This window comes from Temnothorax nylanderi, unplaced genomic scaffold, assembly GCF_030848795.1.
Source record: "Temnothorax nylanderi isolate EJ_2023f unplaced genomic scaffold, tnyl_v1.0 TNYL_tig0003_pilon, whole genome shotgun sequence".
In the NCBI taxonomy this organism is placed as follows: domain Eukaryota; kingdom Metazoa; phylum Arthropoda; class Insecta; order Hymenoptera; family Formicidae; genus Temnothorax; species Temnothorax nylanderi.
Genome location: NW_027249065.1, coordinates 1,769,617 through 1,788,292, shown reverse-complemented (window position 1 = coordinate 1,788,292; position 18,676 = coordinate 1,769,617). Strand labels below are relative to the sequence as shown.

Below are 18,676 nucleotides of genomic sequence, written 5' to 3'. Positions count from 1 at the left end.
CCGTAAATCCTCTAGTTTAATAAGAAAAATTGCCGCAAGCAGACATCAAGGAAACTTGAGCATTATTCTCACGTAAATACGGTAAATGACATCGTCACAAGTTCGTTTTAGCTGAAATGGATGAGTATGTCATTCTGTCGAAACTTCTGATAGATGCAGCAAAAAGCGTGGCGTAACCAAAACTTCTGATGGACGCGGCAAAAAACGTGGCGTAACTTTTCTGAAAACGCGTAAATCGAATTTAGCGAGTTGCGAGTTTGCTGCAAAGATGTGAACCGTCGCCAGGACAATATCAATTATGTGCACTGGATACAGGAAACTTGATAAAAAAAACTGGGTCAAGTATACGAGTACGTTTTAAATCTCTCAGATTTCCTCTACTCCTTGACTTCAATTTCCTCTTCTTGAATTCGCTGAGATGGCAATCGAGTAATCTCCTTGGTGGAGGAAATAAGCAGCTTTAAGATTGCTCAAAAAGTAGTAAGCCACTTGATTGAAAATAATGAAATGAAATAAATGCTTAAATATTGTTGCAAAAAATTCATTTTGATTTAGAGAATGTAAGCTATAAAAAGAATTTTCAAATTCTTTGCAAGAAGCTAGTTTAAATTAAATTTTACGATAATTCTGAGTAGGATAGAAAATCAAGTTCGATGTTGCAAAAATAGTTTTATTATTAACTATATTATTAACTATATACACAGCGATAGTAAAAATAGAAAAAGTACTTTTTAATTACAAAGTTATATATGTATATCAACAGGAATAGGCAGACGACAGCGATGAAAATGAATTATCTGCTAGATTATTTTTCAATATCTTTAACATGGGCCCTTAGAATTATACAGCGCCGGTTAATTTCGTCGCTGGTGGTATCCAACAAGCAGGAAAGAGAAGGAAGACGAAGAAGAGATGCGGCAGACGAAGCTCGAGATGAGGTTTTTTAATTTTTTAATGTAAACTGATTCTGTTCTTGCTTGATATTTATTGAAGTATATATTCAGTACACTACAAATAAGGTTTCGTCTGCCGCATAAAAGACATGAAATATATAAATATAAACAAAACAAGATAAAGTGAAAGAGCAAATTAATAGAAGAGATATTCTATATTTAGATGGGATTTGAATATGGTAAAGATTTAATCGTTGAAAATTATGAGAAAATACGAGAATTAACAACAGCTATAGTTAGGATTGGTAATTTTGGTGGTAACAGCAGAAATGTTGACAAAATGCGATATTGAAGAGAATATGGCAATACCTCGTATACTATATTGTATCATATTAATTATTTATGTATGAATTTATTAATGAATCACTGTTCAATATGTTTACTACATGTTTTAGTTGATACTGTATGATTGCGATAGCATAGAACTTGCAAATATGAAGAGGTTGTATTATTTTAACCGTATCCAGGTCGGAGTAAAGTGGAGATAGTAGAAAATACGTTGCACCATGTAAATCCTTCTATTAATTTGCTATTTTACTTCGTCTTGTTATGATTTATGAATAAATTACTGCTCATGAAATACCTGCAGCAACAATTTAGCATTTAATGACCTTTGTATGCCTTCCCAATTACCCATTCCGCTTTTCATCAGCAATGGATTTATTTGATTGCGTTTTTTACGCAGACCCGCGATGTCGCTGTCCAAATTCAAGAAGGACGGACATAATATGAAACTTATATTTCAAAAAGAAAAGTCACGAGCTAATGAGAATCAGATTCACTAGAATCTGAATCACTTTCATTGTCACTTATTTTCTGATTAGTGGGGCACCTATTCGTATTTACGAAAAGCTCTTCGTCGTCGCACTTAGTGTAATTCGTTGGTATTGAATGTCCATTCCTCTTTGGATCCTCATCGAATTCCGGCGGCCAACAATTCTGTGCACGATACCATTTTATGTGATCCTGAAAATGCATATATTTATTCATATTTATAAAAGATGGGTCTTTTTAACGCTTGCAAAAAAATCAATTTGAATCTTGTTCTTATAATAGAGTTAATATATTTAAATCAGAGAATATTTTTGAGACGATAAACAGAAGGAATAAAAAAAAATGATATCGCTAAATATGTATATGTAAGTATTGCTAAATTGCTTTAAGACAATAAATTACCTTTGTGAGTATCTTAACAATTTCGCCCTTGACTTTCTTGCCTTCCATGATTGGTTCGATAACAATGTAGTCACCTCTCTTCACCCAGATATTTTGCCTAAATTTGGTGGGCATCGAGACGATGAACTGTTCTCCGGTAGGCGTGACAACTTCGTGAAGATTGTGGCCGCGCGCCTGGACAATTCGTACGATGCTTTGTGAATCCGTGGGCAGGGTCATATCGTCGAGTTCTTGAAAAACGTATTTACGCTTCGTTGCAGACGACATCGTGATCTGTAAAACTAAATTAAAAATACCATTAATTTTATTCTCCCTTCACTGATTTTCCTTTTATTTGAATATTGAGACAAAATTTTACATTTTTGAAAATCGCGATACGAAATGGGTTTTATGATTTCCGTTTAAGTAGCTTTTTGAAAGACCGCGGCGATTTTTCAGCGGTGAGATCCGCGTCTGATTTAACTTTGCGACTTTTCGCATCGTGCCAATAGCCTAGCGAACCGCCGGATTTTTCCAAGGTGGCCCAGACATCTAAACTTTCCCCGGGTAGTACTTCGTATCCGTTTTGTAAGCCGTGAGGATTCGACGGGGTCTTGCAATCGTGTGTGGACTCTTTGCGAAGGACAGTATCGACTTCCACGGCAGCAAAGAACGCCACCGACATCGGCAAATCTCTCATGCCTAGTCTAGAAGCGCAGAACGATCTCGTCATCAAGTTGGTCACGTGCATGGCCAGCGCAGCGTTGTACTTGTACCTGGATGGGATCAGATATCTCACTTCATCGTGAAACGACAGGCAGAATCTAGCGTTATCTCTCATTAGCCATCTCATGGAGACCAGCATCAGGTGAAGGAAGTCTACCGCACCACTCTGCACCACCCAATTAATTTTGGTGGGCAAGAACTTGTCGTCATTGTCGGTATTGGTGATCTCCAGGGCGCGGCTCAATCTGGCGTTGAGGAACGGCGTGACTGGATGTTGACTACCGGCGATCTGTTCCAATCGGTTGAACATAGCTGATTCCGAGCCGCCTGTCCACTCGCTCTTCTGGAAAATGTCCTGCAACCCTTTGCCGTGAGCCTTCGCTAACTGATATGCCTGAGAGGAAGTGTAGGGAATATCCTCCAAGTCATCGTTGACGAATTCAGCCTTCAACCGAAATTTCTTCTTACCCTTGGTAAGAGCAAACATCTTGCGTGACTTAGAAGTGGCCTCGGTGTCCGTCATAGACGGATTGAACTGTTTCAGCAGTCGTTGGGCAAACTTCTGGCCGGCACCGTAGATGCGGGCGTAGTTGATGACTTTGGCGTGATCGCGCGAGATCCCGATGGCCTTGGCAGTGACGCTGTGCATGTCGGTGCCGTTGGACTTGGTACCAATGAGGGTCATCCAGCCGAAAGGCGTCGCTCCGTGAATACGCTTGTAGTGCGCATCTCCGATGATCGAGGCGATCCACAATTCCTGACTGTCCACGTCGGCGCCGACGATGTTGTATCCCGGCGGCGCTTGCACCATGCCTCTGAGCTCGGAGCCAATTCGTTCGACGTGCGCGTTTGACGCTGTCATCCACGTGGGCTCCACGGCGCGACGCGTCAAGGTACCGGAAACAATCACCTGAGGTATTATCGCGCCGTAACGCGTGTCCCGCTTCGTTCTCTTGATAACGCCGGGCAAAGAGTGATCGTCTAGCCATATCACCATCTGCGACATGATCCTGTCGCGATTGTTACGCCAGTAGGACAGCATACGAGCGATCTTCAGCACCTCCGCGGCGCTGACGTCCAAGCCGGCGAGTACATTCTCGGAGAACTTGTTAAGGAAGTCCTTGGCGAGCGGATTGCCGACGTTGTAATTGGCACCATTCTTGTGCGGCAGCTTGAAAAAGTAGCAGCAATTGTCGAGATCGACGTTGCACCATACGCCGGTGCCCTTGTACGTTTCGTTGTGCGACTCGTTCTGCTTCTTCTTAAATCGCCAGAATTCCATCTTGTGAAGATCGTTCTGCACGTCGGTGCTCAAGGTTGCCATCGCGTCGTCGGAGATGTCCCTGGACGGACTGGACGCTGGCAAAGGACACTGCGCCAAAAGATTCTTCAACGGCAGTTCAGTCTCGATGTCGGGATCGTCGTTGTAAGGCACCAGAATTCCCCAACCGTGATCCTTTATGTAATGCAACGGATACTTCTCCCACGTCAGATTCAGCAGCTTCGGAACCACCTGCATGGAAGTGCTAATATTCTGCGGACCTGGCGCCCAGTCTTCCTCCCTTTGCTTGGGACAGAGCTTCCTATACCACGCTGGATATCCCGGCATGTGCGGCATTCTAGCTGGTAACAAATGCCTGGTTTCCTCCAAATACGCGAATTTCTTTGCCAAAGGATCCTCCTCTTCTTCTTCGTCATCCGATAAATACTTGTTAATGTCCGACTGCTCTTTCGCTTTTTCCGCTACATTTGTTTCTACGCCAACAGGCTTTATTTTCGAAACTTTGCTTTTTATCTTAATTTTCTGCGTGCTCCAATCTTGATCCCACATCCACAAATCTTCCTTGTATTTCTCGTCGTGCATGAGATGGCAAACAGCGTCGGCCCTCTTGGCGAGAGTGAATTTCGCTTCGTAGTTCAAGTCGTCGAACGTCGACTCTGATTCCTCCAAGTATCTCTGCCAATTAGAATTCACCGGCAAGTACGCCGAGCCGAGTTCCAACATTCCGGCCAGCGTAACCGGATGGGGGAATCTCTCCTGAAAGAGCGGGAATAGATTGCGTAGTATATTGTGAGTGGCAACTGCATCAGAGGCACAGTAGGACATTAACATATTGAAATTATTCTTAATATCTTCAATAGTACCTTCGACGAATAAATCTCTCGCCTCTTTACTTATCTCGTAGCCACAGTACAACTTATGCACTTCTTTCAAGCTGTTTAACGAAGTGGTGGACTGCCAGATCTCCTTCTCCGTGTTTGCCTTTTTGGATAACAATAGCGCTCTTTGGTAGCTGTTGAGACCGCTGACGCACACGTGCAACGACATGGTGTCGAGGAAACGAGTACCCGTGGAATTCAGCCAATACTGCTCCTTAATTCTACTTCTGTCGTACGACACATTATGACCTACGACAATCTTTGGTTTCTTCTGATGTTGATTAAGTCTACGTCCGTATTCCTCTCTGTTACTCTCCATAGGAACAAGCATACTTGGTGCGAACTGTGTGTCAAACGTTTGACTGATACTTTGCGCCAAGGAATTCGACACCCAACCGTACCAGGCTTCATTACTGACCGCGGTAGCTAGAGTAGGCAAAGGGCCTTGTCTCATGCAAACTTCAACGTCGAAAATTACACCGTCTTCCAGCGGATAATCTACGCTTTCCGCTGTACCGTCCGCCGTATATCTGGTCCATCCTTCTTCGAAGAGCCATCGCGTCGGCACCTCGGGAATGTCCTTCATAATGTCATTTATGATTTTTAAATACGGCTTAGCTTGCGCTTTCCCAATATTATAGAAATGCTCCTCTATATCTTTTCCTTCTAAAGCCGGTAGCCTCAAGTTCACGTCTGGCAATCTGGTCGCGTCCTCCACATTTATACCGTATGTGCCTAAATTTCTCTTCACACTGTTAACTTCCTCCTCGGAGAGACTGTCTTCTTTATCGTCCTTCCTGAACAATTGGCGGTGTAGCGCTTCAGGCAGCATTTGCATATTTACTTCATTAACTCTAACATTATTTTTCTTCGGATCTGAACCATCATTCACATCTGAACCATCATTCGAATCAACATCCGTATTATTTTCCAATTTCCTTAATTCTCGAGTGTCACTTTGATACAGCTGTGAATCCGATCCAGTCATTCGCCTGTTTACATCGTGAACTTCAATACTTTTAGATACTATATTTGGATTTACATCTAGTTTCGTCACCGACCTCCTCGACACCGGCGTACTGACGTTCGACTTGCTCGGTGCTCTCTCAGACTCTGTGAACAACTTGAGGAAGCCCGCTTCGAAATTAACAGGTATCACAGGCGAGTTATAAAGAGAGCTCGTGGTAGATTTGCCGCTCTTGGAGGTTAGGCTCTCCTGGTTGGGTTCCGCGTCTTGGGCGCTCTTCAGACGCACCCTCCTCCATCGAGTCCTCTTGGAAGCTCGGACGCCGTCCTGCGCGTCCATGCACTTGTGCCGAATGCAAATATTAATCAAGCGAGTCCTCAGTCTCATTTTACCGGCCTCGCTCCCCGCTTCGAGTACCACGCGGCTACAACGAGACACGTGCTTCGACAGCCGAGGCTGTCGAAGCCGTGCGCATTACGAAGATGTCTCGCTAGCAGTTTCAATAAAGGAAAAAAAATAAAACGAAACAAAATCTTACCCGAACCGGCGCTGACTCAAGCAAATCGCGTTTTCTCCGGGAAAAACAATAATTCGATGAATTATAAAAAATTGTATCTTGACGAAATGGGAGAGATGCATTCGAGATGCGCGTCACCGTCACGTCCAACGTCCAATCCAATCACGTCTGAAGTCAGGCGTTTTCGGGTAGGTTGGCCATCCTGTTCGAGCCCCGCACGGGCCTAACTTCAGGCTGAAATACGCAGAGCCGCCATATTCCACTCTCGATCACGCGATTTGAAAATCAATAGCCGCGGACGCGCCTATCGCTTCCTATTTTTAATTACAACCGCAGAGGTTTCTCTGCAACAATTATAAAAACAATGAAACTAATACATCAATGTAATTAGCTAATTTAAATACATCCATAGTTCGCTGACAAAAGCAATTCCAATAAATTCGAGAGATCTGTTTCACACACACAACACTTTGACTGTAGAGCACAAATATCATATATGTGTGCAATTTGTCTATATATGCATATATATAAAGGCATCTCGTTCGAAAATCTCTCATATATATCGATTCTCGTATCGTGACCGCGACGACATCTCCACATCTCGGCGTCCGCCAGTTTGTGTTCATCATGGCTTCGACGGGTTAGTAATCGTCGCGGGATCGCCGCTTAATTTTACGTCTTAATTTATTTGCCGCTTGGCGACGGCGGCACGTGCCGCGGGCGAGAGATCGCCCGTTTCGCGCCTCGCGTGTCTGCCGGCTTTTCGTCGTGCCAGCGCGACTTTACTCTCACAATTCTCGCGCTCGTTCAGCCTGGCTCTGGCTCTGCCCCGTTGTTGCTGTTTTACGGTTTACACGCGTCGCGAACTCCCGCGGATCGTGCCTGCGTGATATTGACGGCTCCTTTTTCGTTTTCAGAGTCTCCGGTGTGCGACACTCTCGACCTGAGCGGCCAGGGCCTCAAGAAGCTCAGCCGGTGCCCCTCGGACGCTGATATCAGCACGCTGATCATAGACGACAATGACCTGCAGCGGCTCGAAAATCTGGAATCTTACCACAGAATTACGAAGGTAAATACAGGCAGCCTCAAGTGGGAATTGTCATTAATTCGTTCGTATAATCGCAAAGTTCTGTACCGGAGCGATATTTCTTAGCTCTGCGTTCAATCCCTTCGCTAAGTTATCTTCATCGATATTCCTGCGTTTAAGAGTGTATTTAAAACTGTAAATTTTATATACAGTTTTAATAGAATAGAATTATGATAATTAGAGATGTAAGATTGTAGTAACAATTTGATTTAAAGCATCAAAGTTGATTCAAAGTTGTTCGTTTTGCGTAAAGATAGTTTGTTATGTTGAAATACATCTGTGTCCTATAGTTCTATTGCTTTCAGCTTTCGATAATCAGAAATCAGCTGCTACGGATGTACGGTGTGTCGAAGTTGCATAATCTTGTTACCCTCAATTTGGCGAACAATGGTATACTCACGATAGAAGGTATCAAGGACATGACCAATTTGCAGACTCTCTGTTTAGCCGGTAATAATATCAAGGTACGATATATACGTTACTTTATATAACACATGTAATTGTATAATTGTAGCATATATTTATACCATTACTGTTATGTAATAATGGTATTTTACAGTCCATTGAACATCTACACACAAATACCAAATTGGAGCATCTGGATTTGTCTGAAAACAGCATCAGCCACGTCTCAGATATATCTTATCTGCGAAGTTTGAAGGTACATTTATTACATTTGTTTAACATTTTGCATAAAATTGTTTGCATAAAGTATAGTGATAATTAAATGCTTTATCGACTAGTCGCTTTATTTGATATATTGAGTTTACAATTGGTGTATTTTTTTTGTATTTTTACAAGATAAATAACATTTTAGGAACTCTTTTTACATAACAATCGCATAATAACACTGCGCCAGTGTGAGCGCTACTTGCCCACATCCCTGGAGACGTTCACATTAGCAAATAACAACATTACTGACTTGAATGAAATGTCGCACCTGGCTAATCTAAAAAATCTGGTGAATTTCTCGATTGCTAACAATCCGTGTGTCAGCATAACTGGTAACAGTATGTATCCTTTTTGTAAGCGTACGCGCGCGTTATTATTCCATCTAGAAATTAGCAGACCTTTCTCGATGTTATTTTTTAATATTGATTATAGTTGCAAAAGAATTTTATCGTTACTCTGATATGGTGTTATAGTATTTTTTCCTTTTAATTGTCATAAGCATTAATTTTTCTGCCAATTAAATATAGCTTTCACAGTTACTATAGACATAAGAAAATTAGTTTACATTAATCGTAGCATTGTTACAATAGCATATTATTCTTAACAAATGGTCTATAGCGGGTTTGACTATCGGCCTTTTGTTATTAATTGGTGTATGAGCTTAAAGTCAATCGACGGTTATGCGGTTGATCCTCTCGAAAGGTGGGTTTTCTCAAAAATTCATTCTTACATAGTTAATACTGTATGAAAATTAATCCGTTGGACATCGACGATCGAAACTGATTGGCAACACCTCACTTTGCTTAGCTTGAAAGCAGAGTGGCTGTATTCTCAGGGACGAGGTAGACAATTCCGCGTTGGTGAACACGCCTTACTTGCTCAATATCTTGCGTCTGTCTGCCCACTTTCGGGCGAGTCCTTAGAGAACGAGACGGACCGGAAACTTAGACTTATACTGAGCAAAGCTCAACATCACCAACAGCAGTTGAATCAACAGAGCGATACCGGGAGCGTGCACAGCTTGAGTAGCGTGGCAATGAGTCCTTCCCCAGCTGCTAGACGTAGACTTAGCCAAAACAGGACAAATTCTCCCAGACGACCTAGTGAGTTCAATAAATCCATCGTTTTTTTGCGTAGTGCCATAAAGACTGTGGAATGAATTCATTTTTCGAGGATTCTTAGAACTAGGTTTTACTCATAGTTGCGACAAGTGGTTTAGTAATGATTTAGATTGTCCAGTTCTTCTGTCAAGTTCTTCAATACATACATCCTAGTTATAATCTGTTTTCTCTAGTGCCAATGTTGAGATACTATGAAGATAAATACTTACAATCACCAAAATTTTATGAAGCAAAATACTGTGTCTGCCATATTCCTTGTCCAGGTATCCAAGGCCATATTGAGGATTTATCATATATTGAATAAAACCACATAGTAGGAATGTGCAAGAATCTAAAGACAATTTTTTTTTAATCATGCTAAATAAAATTATATATTTTAGTTAATAAAGTTATATTATTATTCACACACATAACAACGCAAATTAAATTGAGAGGAAGAACGAGTAGGATTTATTTATATATATAAAATTTATTGCATTAAATATGTATAAATATTCTTATGTTATATTTTTTTCTTTATATATTCTCACTTTTAATAAATATTACTCAATTATTCATAACATCATTAAAATATAAAGGAATCATCTGGTTCGGATTCATGCACATACCTGTACTCTAGCTCTCTTCATGCATAGTATTTTCTAAAGCAATTGCTTCTTTAAGCTTATAGTGCGAACGACCATTGTCCGATGAAAGCAGTTAAAATATCAACACTGAGGCGCTATTCTTAGAAGATTTCATTAGCATATTAGCATAGGACGATTGAAAAGACTTAATCTTTTTTTGAATAGTATTTAACTTCGATTAGTAGACTATATATCGTTTGCATGCTTTTCCTAGCAATGCTAGCGTCAGAAATTTCCCAAACACAAATGGACATAAATGGATATAATATAATTTTGCTTATTGCATGATAAGCGTTGATTGTAGTATTAAACAATATTTTGCCAGCTTCCTCGAGGAACCCCTTGAAAATGAAATCGCCAGACCGAATGGTATCCAGCTGTCATACTGAGGCCATGGTTTCTTCATGTCATGGTTTATTGAGTGGTGATCACGAATCGACTCTGATGACCCAAAGCTTAGATCCTAATATGCTCTCTGGTACACTGAGCAACAAAACGTTAAACAATAGTTTGCAGGACGTGGAAGGTAAGGCAATTGTACAACTGACTGAATCAGATTAAACGGAATCAGATCATGATAAAAGATATTTTCGTCCAGAGACATCGAGCCCACTGCAAGCGGCAACGAAATTAGTACCGGTGCCAGAGTCTCTGATGAGTCCAGACTTTCGTCCACCGTCTGGCCTTTCACGAATTTTACTGAAGACTCCCACGTCGAGTAAATTAAACTCTCCCTGTCAAATCACAATACCTAGTAAACCATCCATGGACGGCGACGGAAAGGCAATTCCGATCATAAACACCGTAAATCCAATGGCAAAAACGAATCTAAGTGCTGTAAAGGCGAATGCGCTTGTGAAAAGTAGTTCCGCGACAAATTGCAGCGTCGTGAGACCGAGCATAGCGAAACCGATCGTGACGTACGCTAACAGTAAGTGTCCACACAGCGTGAAGATAAACAATTACGTTCAGAGCAAGACCTTGCCTGCGAAGAGAAGCACGAGGAGTCCAAATTTAGCTAGAAGCATACAGCGACCGAAGAGTGCGAACGAGAGACTCAAGAGCAACTTGAACAAAGACGAGAAAGACGGCGACGCTGGAATTCAGAGCAGCGACGAGGATAGTGAGGTGTGTCAGGCGAAATTGGATGGTATTCGACATAGGGCTATCCAAAGAAGACAAGAAGACAGTAATAAAGGTAAGACATTTAAAATATTTTGAAATATCAGGCGCAAGTATTAATGAACACTCTGTATTTAACGGATATTTTCTTGCAGATCAAGATCAGACAGAAAAGGCTGCTATCTGTATTCAAAGAATGTGGCGAGGCTATCATGCAAGGAATCTTAATAGAAAAGCTACTAGTATATTAAAAACGATCGACATGTTAAGAACGAATAAGTACATCCAGTAAGATTTCATCTTTTTCACGCGTAATATTTTCTTTATAGAATAAGACGTATACATACAAAATATTTTACAGGAAACTGTCGACAGACATGGAAGCTACGAGAACCGCTCTCGAAAGCGAGCACAAGTTACAGTTATTGCAGATGCAAGCGATCAATGCATTGTGGAAGAAAGTGGTCAGTCTGCAACCGGGCGGCAATCGAGAAAACACCTTCAGTGATGCGGACAATGCTCTGCAACCAAATGCGGACGTAGTCAATAATCTCGCGCAAACATGCAATCTGCTTCATACCCAGGTAAGTTTTCAAAAAAGATTTTTACATCTTGCCAAAGAAAATGTAAAATTTTTCCAATATCTTACTTTTTTTTTGTTTGTTTTTCATCAGGTCCAACAGTTGCAAGACTCGATGACCGAGATAAAGCGTTGCATGTCCAGCATGAAGCCGAAACCTGCTCTCGTCGATAATGGCGTTGCTACTCAAACAGAGATATCTGCCGTGCATACACCGGCAGGCGAAGAGAACACGTTTCCCTATGGACGTCCTAATAGACCGCAAAGTCTGCCGATACATCAAACGATACACGAGGGAATCGAGAACAAAAGTTTTGCGTCGAATTTGGTGGACAGCGTGCTGAAGAAAGTGTCGCACTCCACCGACACAACGGATGACGAGGTCAATACAGATATCTTGAATTCCAACGAAAATCCTGAAGTGTTGAACGAGAATCCCGAGATGTTCAAGAGTTGCGAGGAGATAATAGAATCCGACCTCAAGCAAGCGGTTGAGAATGAGACAGTGAACGACTACGAAAATATAATCGAGAACGCGGCGATGGACGGTGAGGTATGCGAGGAAATATTGTGTAAGGAGTTGCATAATTTGATTGAAACGGAAAATGGAGCAGACGCTTACGGAAACCGCGATGATAACGCGGTTAATGGGGACGACAAGGAAGTCTGCTAGATTTGACTTTGTTAAATCAAATTTCCGCACCATATGCCTTGTGAATGACGCAATGATGGTAAAACGGTACGTGCGAAGCGAAGGAAAGCGAACGTCTAAAAAATGCTCACTGTAAATAACAAAAGCTAATTGTATTCGTAACAATATTATAAAATGGAATTTAATTTTAATCGTGAACCGTTTTACTACAAAAAAAAAAAGAGAGATACTTTGATCACGAACAACAAGCTGCCATTCTGACCGAATAAAGTATCTATGTAGTTTAAGTAAAACAGATTGATAAGAACAGTGCAGTATAAATTATATCAATGACTATAAAACGTTTGTCAGCTTGTGCAACTTTCGATTTAGATTATGAAGTATATTCTGTGAAACATTCGCATTACATATTTGCGTATTGTGAAGAATTTCATAAATTTTCCGTCCGATTTTTGACGGTAGTATATACAATCGCATAAAACATATAGTAAATATTTTATCAGACTGGCCATTAGAGTTTTCAAACATTCCATTAATTTTATCTGTAACTAACTCACTTACCTCAATAGAATAGTTTTACATTCTCCCAGGAAGTTATATTCAACATTTTGAGAAAAAAATTTTTTTTATTAAAACACCTGCACCAAATATATATTTATTATCAATTAAGTATATCTCTACTTTATAAGTTTCTAGCTCTTGTAAGTCAAATTTGGTATTTAATTTATTTATTTGTCTACATATAAAGAAGCGTTACTTTTAAAATAGTAGATATATTGAAGTATTGAGAAAGAATAGCAAAAATATGATTGAATCTAGTCAATATAGAGTAGCTTTTACATTTAGATACAATGTAGATATTCCAGAATTGTTAAATAGATACTACTCAACGTTATAAAATAAAACGTTCATTTCAACCTATTACATCGTTCAACAGCACGATTGAAGATAAAAATGTAACTGCTTTTCTGTAACTATCAATTCCATAATTATTTATGTGCGATAAATAACTGTTGATTGAGCAATTTAATATTCTGCGAACTACGCACACGCGAGCTTAATAAATTAATACTGTACATCAGCTGCAGCGTATTATTCTATATACAATTGAATCTCTGTATCATTATTCTTAGTCATTTTCCCTCTTACACTATGCGTGCTTCAAATTTGCTACGTTATCATGTATGCACAGAATTAAAATGTTTGCGTGATAATTCTAAATCAATTTGAAGTAAGAATAAAAAATAGAGATACAACTGATAAAATTTTGCTCATTTTGAGGTACTCTCGAAAATTTATCTTATTAGTTAAGAAAATATATTTCAATAAGGAGTAATGAGTTAAATACGATTCACTTTATGCTCTCCCGAAATAAGTTGTTTTATTTCTTATACGTTGTTTTAATATCGAGACTCATTGAAATTCGAATTCATAACTCATTTCAATTTCTTGATATCGCCAAAGTTATCGGAATATATTTTAGGCATAACTAAATCCGATTAGTCTTACAAAAATTGTAAAAATTACGCGAAACTTCGAGGTTGATTTTTAGGTAGGTACAGATTTTTAAATATAAATTCTTTTACATATTTCTATATTGAAATGTTTATCAATGATAAATTTTCGGGTGTCTGAAGTTAATATTCTTAGAGTATCTGTTATAAAAAAAATTTGTTTTACACATGTATGATAAAATAGGATGTGCTTAGCTTAAATTTATATTTTTGTGATTCTTCGAAACATATACGACCAAATAATTTCCTAATGATAACAAGTTGGACAGACTTAATCGTGAAATAAGAATGTAGAAACGTAATTGTAATGTATTGTATTTATTTCATATTTCCTAATTTACAAATTATAAACAAAATAGCATACTCTTTCTTACGATTACGCATTATTTACATTGCATTTTAAATTGATATCTAATTGTCTTAAAAAAATATATACACAGCCAGAGTTAAATATATATATTATTGCCTGAATATTAACATTCATAGTTTTTTTGGCCATTTTTATTGCATTTTTTATAAAAACATATTTAAAAAGACATAATAATTACAGATAATTAATTTTGTTTGTATATTTAAGTACTATGACACATTATGCACTGTTATATAACACATCTGAATATTAATTTTAGAATTTATTTAAATTGAACATATTGATTAATTTAGAAATAAAAACATGAAATAATTCGTTTAAAAATTTGTTTCTTTTCCACATGATTCCTGCATTAATAAGAAGAACGATTCGGGATTTTCTGATCAATCTCATTAGCCATTGGAGTTCCATAAAACGGTAAATTGTGATTCAATTTAATTTACATTACTTATGTCTTTGTTATGAAGTTTACATACTTTTATTATCTAAAAAATAAAAATGTAAAAATTTATATCAAAATTATAAATGAGAAGCATATTTAATGAAACATTTTCTGATACGTTGTTTTTTCTAATTTTGAATAAGATTTTTCCATCTTTTTTACTTTGTCTATTTGCAGTTCGATAACCCTGTCAGGACACATTTTAAACACCTGATGGAGATCATCTAATCCTAATTTATATTCGTTCAAGGAAGTATAAGCTTGTCCTCTTCGAAATAGCGCTTTAGTATTCATATTATCCGTTTCCAGAACCTGAATTAAATAACATGCTAAAACATAATGCAATACTTGTGATTTTCTCACAGGATCCATTTACTTACCTCATTACAGAGATCTATGGTTTTACGATACTGTTTCTGCTTTAAATGTACAGCAGCTAAATTAAGTAACAAAGTTAATCTAAGATCCGCCAGTGAGGCATAAAACGTATCTGCCATGTTTTGCTGTTTGCTCATCCAGAGATAATATCGTAATGCTTTCTTATACTTTCTACCAGCGTCCACAAAGTTCTGCTGTGCGAAATAAGCATTTCCAGAATTTTTTATCTTTTGTATTACCGCCTCCATGAATTGGTGCTAAAAAATGAACGGATCCAAATTAAGGTACAATTTCGCATATCAACACTTAATAATTTTCAGGAATGATACACAAATGACAATTTACAGTGAGCCTGTAATGTGTGATGGCCTGTGACGGAAAATCCCAATCTTCCGGATACGGTGGAAAAACATCCTCAGATCCGTCGTCCTCCTCCAGTCCCCAACTCTCATCGTTTCTCAATTCTCCACAATCAGCTATACTTATTACCTAAACAAACCAATCGCGAAACTAAATAATTGTCATAGATTCAGGAAGCTATTATCTTTGTGACTTGAAAGATATAGCCTTACATCAACTGGAGTATCTTCATTCGTCTGCACTTTATTGATCTCTGATACCACGCACATTCCTTTCACGACCTTTCCAAATACAACGTTGGTGTCATCCAAATGCTTGGCCTGTTGAACGGTGATAATAAACTGAGAACCGTTGGTGTTTGGCGTTCCCTCGTTCACCATGCTAAGCAGCCCAGAGTTGTCGTGCAACAACGCGAAGTTCTCGTCATCGAAGTAAGGACCGTAAATACTCTCTCCTACACTAGTGCCGTCTAAATTGACAATATCACCACCCTGGATCTTGAACTGGGAAACGACTGTAGCAGTATAATAATACATATGTATGCTATTTAATTTTCATCCTTGCATCTTTTCGCAGAAAAAAGTGTCAAGCGTCAATACCCTTACGTAGATGTCTGAACCTGCTGATCGCGCAGATTTCAGCGTCAAGATGCTGAATAAAATGTAGCTACCGACTAAGGGTCTGTTTCCTATAGCTGAACTGGGGCTGCACTAGTTCAGAGTTTATCTTTTTCCTTCGAATGTGGAGTAAAAAAGATAAACTCTGAACTAGTGCAGCCAGTTCAGCAAACAGATCCTAGAATTAGCGTCAAGACGCTGAAATCTGCACATTTAGACCTCTGCGCAAGGGTGCTGTGCAAGGCTGGTTTGACGCACGACGCTACCATGTAATGGCACCTTATGGGAACTTTTCAGCAAGTGACACAAGTCGACACAAACGTTCTTTCTTTTGTTTTTGGCAATGAGTAACAAAAACAAAACGACACTTGTGTCGACCTGTGTCGCTTGCTAGAAAGCTCCCTATTTCTATTCATTCTCAAAAGAAATCTAGACTCTATCCAGTCTTAAAAAAAATAAATAATCTAGATTTCAACAGGTACTGGCTGCGACGATGCAAAATTGCATCACAACGTGCGTACATAACAACTGAATCTCTATTCATCCTCAGAAGAATTCCAATTATATCGCAGCTTCGACAAAATAAACGAGTGATCTATATTCAAGGTAAAATCTGGAAAATGCGCTTCTGTCGTAACAGACAATCACTGACGCAGGGTGTTAATACAGCCTGGAATGAAAATACATGGAGCGAGAGGAATCGGACACTCGAGATAACGCTCACCTTTGTGGAAAATGGATCCCTTGTAGTGTAACCTCGCGGCCTTCGTCCCGGCGCCCATCTCGCCGGTGCACAACGCGCGGAAATTCTCCGCGGTTCGCGGCACAATATTCTTGAACAGTTCTATAACGATTCTGCCCACTGGAAAACAATGGAATCGTGAGCCGGTATTCGCGTAATCATAACCTCGCGCGAGGACGTACCTTTCTCGGAGTTGATCGTGATGTCCAGAAAAACCACGGGATTGTCCGGATTAGTGAGAGCCCTTCTCTCCCTCGAGAGCTGTTCCATCTTTCCTTTCTCGTTGCGATCACCGTGACGAAAATCTTTAATCTCGCAAGCTCGAACGTATGCGCGACCTTCTCGTAGCATTCGTAGACGTCACCCGCGTCACCGACTCGCCGCGACCCGCGAGTCCTTAACTTTAACTGCTCGCTTGGGTTGCTTGCCTGCTCTCGAACAATGGGTTAATCATCTTAAATGACCGTACCCGTACCTCGGCTAAAGACGCAACTGCAACTGGCAACAGCAAGAACATTCGGGAATTTCGAGACGCTGAATTATACAGGGTGACTCATTTTGTTTTTACTCGCGCGTTTTATTTATAAAAGAGATATCTATAGTAATTATTTTAACAGTGAAACGTCTGTATTTATGTATAACTAGCTCGTGAAAATAAGAGATTTTTCAATATAATCGAAATTCTTGTGAGGAAATAACTCTCGACACGTTTAATAATTAATTAAGTAATAAAAGTTATACCGCACAGGAACTGGAGCAAATAGATCCAAAGCAGCGTGAAAAATATAACTTTTCAAGGGATGATAGAGCTTCCTGATTTGAATTCGAAAATTATATATATTCGTCTGTTTCCACAAACGTCTTCAAGGCTGCGGTCCACTTGACGCTACAAATGCTTTGGAGCGTTCTTCTTCTCCTTCTTTCTTCATTGAAAGAAAAGAGAAGAGGAATGGTTCGAAGCATTTGTAGCGTCAAATGGACCGCAGCCCAAGTCAACTGAAATCATGACCGTTTGGTATTAATACGCACAAACATGGATCATATGCATAATTCAAACGTGTTGTACCCAAGGTTGTACCTTCTCCGTTCTGTTTAAATCGACAAGATTTCCGATTACTTCTTAAATCGTCGTAAGAAACATAAAGTCCCAATAAATTTGATATATAGCGCATACTTTCGATTTTTCTAACATTTTCGAATAAAAGAAAAAAAATGCCATCTTGTATAATAAAGCACAATCTTTAATTATTTCAAGCAAATAATTAAAATTGTATTTACGTGAATTATTTAAGTACTATTATATTTGAATGTTGACAAAAAAATAGATTTGCACTTTCAAAAAGTTAGGTCCCACCGAGATTTGAACTCGGATCGCTGGATTCAGAGTCCAGAGTGCTAACCATTACACCATGGGACCTTTCATTTACCACCCTCTTGGGCAGAATGTACTTTACCTACTGGTTGTTGCAGAAGTCTCGACCTCGCTCAGCAGAAATTTCAACCCCTTTAGTGGAGACTCGAACCCCATATTAGCAAAGACTCGAACCCCACTTACAATTAGCAAAGATTCAAACCTCATTTAGCGCAATCAAGTCTTCTGAAAATTGCCCAAGTATCAGGAAAACATAATCGGCGAGGAGGTTGCTCCATCTAAAATTCCAAACATTTTCCGAAATTTTCGAGAACGCTTGCATTTCCGAGAATTTTCTCAATTTCCAAGAATTTCCTGAATTTATAAGAATTCGGGATTTTAATTCGCGAAAATCAAGTCTTGAAAATCGACAAAGAAAATATAAATCGACGAAGAGATTGCTCTAGCTAAAATTCCAAGAATTGCCTACTTTTCTGAGAATTTTCTCAATTTCCCAGAATTTTTTTGCATTTTCAAGAATTTCCTGAATTTCTAAGAATTCGG

At 39.3% G+C, this 18,676-nt stretch overlaps 4 protein-coding genes and 1 non-coding gene across 7 annotated transcripts; 1 reads left to right on the top strand and 4 right to left on the bottom strand.

Moving 5' to 3' along the window:
- Nucleotides 1-654: 654 nt before the first annotated feature.
- On the bottom strand, nt 655-2,396 carry LOC139771307 (probable RNA-binding protein EIF1AD). The gene is made up of 2 exons (XM_071703977.1): nt 2,130-2,396; nt 655-1,919 (listed from the first exon to the last, which is right to left on the bottom strand). The coding sequence occupies exons 1-2, from the start codon at nt 2,394-2,396 to the stop codon at nt 1,716-1,718; spliced, it is 471 nt and encodes a 156-aa protein (XP_071560078.1). The 3' UTR covers nt 655-1,715.
- A 121-nt stretch (nt 2,397-2,517) lies between these two features.
- Nucleotides 2,518-6,627, bottom strand: Tam (DNA polymerase gamma, catalytic subunit tam). The gene is made up of 3 exons (XM_071703913.1): nt 6,500-6,627; nt 6,056-6,417; nt 2,518-5,986 (listed from the first exon to the last, which is right to left on the bottom strand). The coding sequence occupies exons 2-3, from the start codon at nt 6,346-6,348 to the stop codon at nt 2,518-2,520; spliced, it is 3,762 nt and encodes a 1,253-aa protein (XP_071560014.1). The 5' UTR covers nt 6,349-6,417; nt 6,500-6,627.
- A 384-nt stretch (nt 6,628-7,011) lies between these two features.
- Cep97 (centrosomal protein 97kDa) lies at nt 7,012-13,419 on the top strand. Its single transcript, XM_071703927.1, has 12 exons — nt 7,012-7,118; nt 7,396-7,547; nt 7,871-8,029; nt 8,125-8,226; nt 8,383-8,579; nt 8,856-8,939; nt 9,045-9,340; nt 10,310-10,510; nt 10,583-11,182; nt 11,262-11,394; nt 11,468-11,690; nt 11,781-13,419. The coding sequence occupies exons 1-12, from the start codon at nt 7,106-7,108 to the stop codon at nt 12,357-12,359; spliced, it is 2,739 nt and encodes a 912-aa protein (XP_071560028.1). The 5' UTR covers nt 7,012-7,105; the 3' UTR covers nt 12,360-13,419.
- A 735-nt stretch (nt 13,420-14,154) lies between these two features.
- Nucleotides 14,155-17,292, bottom strand: Cyp40 (Cyclophilin 40). Of its 3 annotated transcripts, XM_071703956.1 has the most exons (7): nt 16,944-17,291; nt 16,744-16,881; nt 15,615-15,916; nt 15,388-15,531; nt 15,045-15,299; nt 14,827-14,976; nt 14,155-14,707 (listed from the first exon to the last, which is right to left on the bottom strand). In XM_071703956.1, the coding sequence occupies exons 1-7, from the start codon at nt 17,110-17,112 to the stop codon at nt 14,657-14,659; spliced, it is 1,209 nt and encodes a 402-aa protein (XP_071560057.1). In that variant the 5' UTR covers nt 17,113-17,291; the 3' UTR covers nt 14,155-14,656. The 3 variants fall into 3 exon arrangements, with proteins under 3 accessions (XP_071560057.1, XP_071560065.1, XP_071560052.1); XM_071703964.1 differs by having other exon boundaries at nt 14,155-14,976; nt 15,615-15,871; nt 16,944-17,292; XM_071703951.1 differs by having other exon boundaries at nt 14,155-14,976.
- Nucleotides 17,293-18,106: 814 nt separating this feature from the next.
- On the bottom strand, nt 18,107-18,178 carry Trnaq-cug (transfer RNA glutamine (anticodon CUG)). Its single transcript has one exon. It is a non-coding gene; the product is annotated as a tRNA-Gln (tRNA).
- Between the last annotated feature and the right edge of the window lie 498 nt (nt 18,179-18,676).

Coding starts and splice junctions, on each gene's coding strand:
- LOC139771307 (XM_071703977.1), bottom strand. CDS start 2,396: ATGTCGTCTGCAACGAAGCGTAAATACGTTTTTCAAGAACTCGACGAT. Junction 1,920..2,129: donor TTGTTAAGATACTCACAAAG/GTAATTTATTGT, acceptor ATGCATTTTCAG/GATCACATAAAATGGTATCG.
- Cyp40 (XM_071703951.1), bottom strand. CDS start 17,112: ATGCTACGAGAAGGTCGCGCATACGTTCGAGCTTGCGAGATTAAAGAT. Junction 15,300..15,387: donor TCACACATTACAGGCTCACT/GTAAATTGTCAT, acceptor TTCATTTTTTAG/CACCAATTCATGGAGGCGGT. Junction 14,977..15,044: donor CCATAGATCTCTGTAATGAG/GTAAGTAAATGG, acceptor TATTTAATTCAG/GTTCTGGAAACGGATAATAT.
- Tam (XM_071703913.1), bottom strand. CDS start 6,348: ATGAGACTGAGGACTCGCTTGATTAATATTTGCATTCGGCACAAGTGC. Junction 5,987..6,055: donor AGTACGCCGGTGTCGAGGAG/GTCGGTGACGAA, acceptor CGATGTAAACAG/GCGAATGACTGGATCGGATT.
- Cep97 (XM_071703927.1), top strand. Junction 8,940..9,044: donor GCGGTTGATCCTCTCGAAAG/GTGGGTTTTCTC, acceptor CACTTTGCTTAG/CTTGAAAGCAGAGTGGCTGT. Junction 11,183..11,261: donor ACAAGAAGACAGTAATAAAG/GTAAGACATTTA, acceptor ATTTTCTTGCAG/ATCAAGATCAGACAGAAAAG.